This window comes from Nerophis ophidion, linkage group LG18 (assembly GCF_033978795.1).
Source record: "Nerophis ophidion isolate RoL-2023_Sa linkage group LG18, RoL_Noph_v1.0, whole genome shotgun sequence".
NCBI lineage: Eukaryota > Metazoa > Chordata > Actinopteri > Syngnathiformes > Syngnathidae > Nerophis > Nerophis ophidion.
Genome location: NC_084628.1, coordinates 24,544,414 through 24,550,413, shown reverse-complemented (window position 1 = coordinate 24,550,413; position 6,000 = coordinate 24,544,414). Strand labels below are relative to the sequence as shown.

Sequence of the window (6,000 nt, the reverse complement as noted above, 5' to 3'; positions counted from 1 at the left end):
TGTAAACAACAATGCCAGAGCCGCAATGAGTTTATAGTGGGTGTGTGAATGATCAACAATCAATATTATTAGCAGAAATAGAGGGCCCCAAAATCAAATTTTGCTTAGGGCCCCATGGAGGCTTGGGCCGGCACTGACAGTAGGTTTGGTGTTCTTGGAAGGCAACTCAGTATTGTTCTTCCTCCAAACACGACGAGTTGAGTTTATACCAAAATGGATACATTGATGATACAGCAGAGGATTGGGAGAATGTAATGTGGTAAGATGAAAACAAAATGGAATTTTTTGGTATAAACTCAACTCGTCGTGTTTGGAGGAAGAAGAATACTGAGTTGCATCCCAAGAACACCACACCTACTGTGAAGCATGGCGGTGGAAACATCATGCTTTGGGGCTGTTTTTCTGCTAAGGTGGACAGGACGGTTGATCCGTGTTAAGGAAAGAATGAATGGGGTCATGTATCGTGAGATTTTGAGCCAAAACCTCCTTCCATCAGTGAGAGCTTTGAATGGTTGACCATATACTTATTTTCCACCATAATTTACAAATAAATTATTTAAAATTCCTACAATGTGAATTCCTGGATTTTTTTTTTACCTTCTGTCTCTCACATTTGAAGTGTACCTATGATGAAAATTACAGACCTCTGTCATCATTTTAAGTGGGAGAACTTGCACAATCGGTGGCTGACTAAATACTTTTTTGACCAACTGTATCTCGTATGTGTGACTGCCATCATATTGCAGTCTACACATATCTCTTATGTGACTGCCATCATATTGCAGGCGACATGTATCTCTTATGTGTGACTGCCATACTATTGTAGTCTACATGTATCTCTTATGTGTGACTGCCATCATATTGCAGTCTACATGTATCTCTTATGTGTGACTGCCATACTATTGTAGTCTACATGTATCTCTTATGTTTGACAGCCATCTACTCGTCACACTTATTATTACACCATGTACCAAATAAAATAGCTTCGAGGTCGGTAAGCGCAACCAAAATTATTCCGTACATTAGGCGCACCGGGTTATAAGGCGCTCTGTCGATTTTTGACAAAATGAAAAGATTTTACGTGCACTTTATAGTCCGAAAAATACAGTTCGTATATTTTTTTCTGTCAAAATGCAAAGAATACATTTAGTAAGAAATGTAGAGGTACTTTATTGATGTATATTTTTCCTAGGCATTGGAGGGCCATATAAAAATGATGGGCCTTGAGTTTGACACCTGTGCCTGTAATTCGCTTTTATTGTGTCGTGATTTGAAAGGCGTTGTACAAACCCCGTTTCCATATGAGTTGGGAAATTGTGTTTGATGTAAATATAAACGGGATATAATGATTTGCAAATCATTTTCAACCCATATTCCGTTGAATATGCTACAAAGACAACATATTTGATGTTAAAACTGATAAACATTTTTTTTTTTGCAAATAATCATTAACTTTAGAATTTGATGTCAGCAACATGTGACAAAGAAGTTGGGAAAGGTGGCAATAAATACTGAAAAAGTTGAGGTATGCTCATCAAACACTTATTTGGAACATCCCACGGGTGTGCAGGCTAATTGGGAACAGGTGGGTGCCATGATTGGGTATAAAAACAGCTTCCATGAAATGCTAAGTAGATCACAAACAAGGATGAGGCGAGGGTCACCAATGTGTAAGCAAATTGTCCAACAGTTTTAGAACAACATTTCTCAACGAGCTACTTCAAGGAATTTAGGGATTTTACCATCTACGGTCCGTAAAATCATTCAAAGGTTCAGAGAATCAGGAGAATTCACTGCACGTAAGCTATGATATTACGGACCTTTGATCCCTCAGGTGGTACTGCATCAAAAACAGACATCAGTGTGTAAAGGAAATCACCACATGGCCTCAGGAACACTTTATAAAACCACTGTCAGTAACTACAGTTGGTCGCTACATCTGTAAGTGCAAGTTAAAAGTCCTCTATGCAAAGCGAAAGCCATTTATCAACAACGCCGCCGGCTTCGCTGGGCCCGAGCTCATCTAAGATGGACTGATGAAAAGTGGAAAAGTGTTCTGTGGTCTGAGGAGTCAACATTTCAAATTATATTTGGAAACTCTGGACGTGGTGTCCTCCGGAACAAAGAGGAAAATAACCGTCCGGATTGTTATAGGCGCAAAGTTCAAAAGCCAGGATCTGGGATGGTATGGGGGTGTATTAGTGCCCAAGGCATGGGTAACTTACACATCAGTGAAGGCCCCATTAATGCTGAATGGTCCATACAGGTTTTGGAACAACATATGTTGTCATCCAAGCAACGTTATCATGGACGGCCCTGCTTATTTCAGAAAAACAATGCCAAGCCACTTGTTACAACAGTGTGGCTTCGTAGTAAAAGAGTGCGGGTACTTTCCTGGCCCGCCTGCAGTCCAGACATGTCTCCCATCGAAAATGTGTGGCGCATTATGAAGCGTAAAATACGACAGCGGAGACCCCGGACTGTTGAACAACTGAAGCTCTACATAAAACAAGAATGGGAACAAACTCCACTTTCAAAGCTTCGACAATTAGTTTCCTCAGTTCCCAAACATTTATTGAGTGTTGTTAAAAGAAAATGTGATGTAACACAGTGGTGAACATGCCCTTTCCCAACTACTTTGGCACGTGTTGCAGCCATGAAATTGTAAGTTAATTATTTGCAAAAAAAAAATTAAGTTTATAAGTTTGAACATCAAATATCTTGTCTTTGATGTTTAATTGAATATGGGTTGAAAAGGATTTGCAAATCATTGTATTCCGTTTATATTTACATCCAACACAATTTTCCAACTCATATGGAAACGGGGTTTGTATATTGCTGATATTTATTTATGATTTATTCAATGCCTCGTCATTGAACTGAGAGCGACTGTTATTGACGAACACGGCGGTGTCGTAACAATGTTTGAACTCTTGTTAACCATCAACTGATGCGCCATTTTAACTCCGGACAAACGTCAGGCATTGCCATCGGAGACGCATCAGGTAGGACCGTCCTCATGTCGTTGAGGACGTTTGCTCAAGTCAGCTTTCATCGATTAGCCTTGAGAAAAAGCGGATGATCGTTCTGTTACGGTCTGACGCGATCAGTCTAGTTTAGTGTCACATTTTTAGCCAAACTTGTCACCACAACCTCATCGGTTAAAGTTTCTTTGCCGCAGACATGTTGCCGTCCCTCGCCCTTGTGACCACGCTGATCCTGTGCGACACCGTAGCAGAGAGTACAGGTGAGGCTTCTCAGTGGGTGCCCCAGCAGGCCGCTAACACTAATGTTCGCTACTCACAGTCTTCCTGCAGCGCAGCGCAGCGGGGCAGATCCTGCACACGTCTACCAGGAGGCGACGGAGCAACTCCAATACCCTGGAGGAGATCTTTCCTGGCGACCTGGAGAGGGAATGCTATGAGGAGATCTGCTCACAGGAGGAAGCGGCCGAAATCTTCCAGTCTCAGGAAAAGACGGTAGGATGACATTTCTGAGTTTCCTGTTTCCAAACTTTTCCACTTAGGGCCGCAAACAAAAAAAATTAAAGCCTGCGGGAGCCATTTTGATATTTTTCATTTTCAAATCAATATTTTTATTGTAATCATTAGGGCTCTCCTCAATTTTGGTGAACGCTGAAGGTCCCAGGGACCCAAACGGGTCTCAGTCATTATAGTTTTACATAGTGAGGGGAACTTCTACTCTTTATCGGGGAGTCGAGCCATAAGGACCGACTCTTACAGCTCCCAAAAGTCACATTTTTGTTGAAGCTGAAATCAATCAAAAACCAAAATACGTGTTAAATGTATTTGCACTATAAAATAAGAATATTATGGTTGTCAAAATAGATACATTTAAAAAAAAAGACTCATAATCTCTGAAATGTTTCTTGCGACTGATGTAGCAGCTATCGATTGTTTTGGTAACACAGTAATTCATATATATATATATATATATATATATATATATATATATATATATATATATATATATATATATATATATATATATATATATATATGTATATATCGCCTTCTGCCCGATTGTAGCTGAGATAGGCGCCAGCGCCCCCCGCGACCCCGAAAGGGAATAAGCGGTAGAAAATGGATGGATGGATGGATATATATATATATATATATATATATATATATATATATATATATATATATATATATATATATATATATATATATATATATAAGTGGAATATTCAATGGGAAGTAATTGGAACTTTAAATATGTAAATAATTCCGGTCAACAATGCTTTGGGTTTATTATTATTTTTTGAATAATGATAGTTTAAAAAAATACAACTAAAGGTCTCATGGATCCAAAGGGCCCCACTGATAAAAGTGTTAAAAATGAGTCGTATATCAATATATATTATTTTTACTTTAAATGCTTACATCTCTGGATCAACTTCCGATCTATCCGTCGATTATAATTTATTATTATTTTTCAGCAATGACAGTTGCAAAGTAAAAAACTGTTATTAATGTCAATATTGCACTGTTTTCTTGTTACATTACAGCTGTTTGCGCTTTGAATTCCACTTTTCATGTAGTTTTCCATATTATTTTTTTGAATTGTGCCGCAGGCCTTGAAGAAATTAGCTCAATGCCAAAAAGGGGCCCCGTGAAGCACTTTGGAAAGCCTTGTGTTATCGCTACCACCCGAAGTCTGTCAGTATTACCGGCTACCGGTTCACGTAAAATCAAACTGTGCCATACAGTGGGGCAAAAAAGTATTTAGTCAGCCACCGATTGTGCAAGTTCTCCCACTTAAAATGATGTCAGAGGTCTGTAAGTTTCATCATAGGTACACTTCAACTGTGAGAGACAGAATGTGGAGAAAAAAATCCAGGAATTCCCATTGTAGGAATTTTAAAGAATTTATTTGTAAATTATGGTGGAAAATAAGTATTTGGTCACTTCAAACAAGGAAGATCTCTGGCTCTCGCAGACCTGTAACTCCTTCTTTAAGAAGCTCTTCTGTCCTCCACTCATTACCTGTATTAATGGAACCTGTTTTAACTCGTTATCTGTATAAAAGACACCTGTCCACAGCCTCAAACAGTCAGACTCTAAACTCCACTATGGCCAAGACCAAAGAGCTGTCAAAGGACACCAGGAAAAGAATTGTAGACCTGCACTAGACTGGGAAGAGTGAATCTACAATAGGCAAGCAGCTTGGTGTGAAAAAATCAACTGTGGGAGCATCCATCCATCCATTTTCTACCGCTTGTCCCTTACTGGTGCAATTATCAGAAAATGGAAGACATACAAGACCACTGATAATCTCCCTCGATCTGGGGCTCCACGCAAGATCTCATCCCGTGGGGTCAAAATGATCATGAGAACTGTGAGCAAAAATCCCAGGGCCACAAGGGGGTACCTGGTGAATGACCTGCAGAGAGCTGGGACCAAAGTAAATGGTAAATGGGTTGTACTTGTATAGCACTTGTCTACCTTTTTTAAGGAACTCAAAGCGCTTTGACACTATTTCCACATTCATCCATTCACACCCACACATTCACACACTAATGGTGGGAGATGCCATGCCCGGCGCTAACCAGGAACCATCAGGAGCAAGGGTGAAGTGTCTTGCTCAAGGACACAACGGACGTGACTAGGATGGTAGAAAGTGGGGATAGAACCAGGAACCCTGAGGTTGCTGACACGACCACTCTGCCAACTTCGCCACGCTGTCCCCCATGGCCTTGAAGACAGCGTAGGAGTTTTTCAGACATACCATTGTTATGAGTAATGCCACTTAGCAGAGGTGTGGACTCGAGTCACATGACTTGGACTCGAGTCAGACTCGAGTCATGAATTTGATGACTTTAGACTCGACTTGACAAAATGTAAAAAGACTTGCGACTCGACTTAGACTTTAACATCAATGACTTGTGACTTGACTTGGACTTAAGCCTTTTGACTTGACATGACTTGCTACTTTCCCCAAAACCCAACGATTAAAAAGTTATTCAAGAGCGCTCAG

At 40.1% G+C, this 6,000-nt stretch overlaps 1 protein-coding gene across 1 annotated transcript in view; it reads right to left on the bottom strand.

The window, feature by feature from the left end:
• Positions 1-6,000, bottom strand: part of wdr62 (WD repeat domain 62) — a gene marked incomplete at its 5' end in the record, with an annotated part of 52,597 nt that overhangs the window by 43,683 nt on the left and 2,914 nt on the right. Inside the window, 2 exons of the mRNA XM_061877796.1 lie at positions 3,154-3,219; positions 3,305-3,404. Of these exons, the coding sequence (XP_061733780.1) occupies positions 3,154-3,219; positions 3,305-3,404 (166 nt within the window). The remainder of the gene's footprint in view (positions 1-3,153; positions 3,220-3,304; positions 3,405-6,000) is intronic.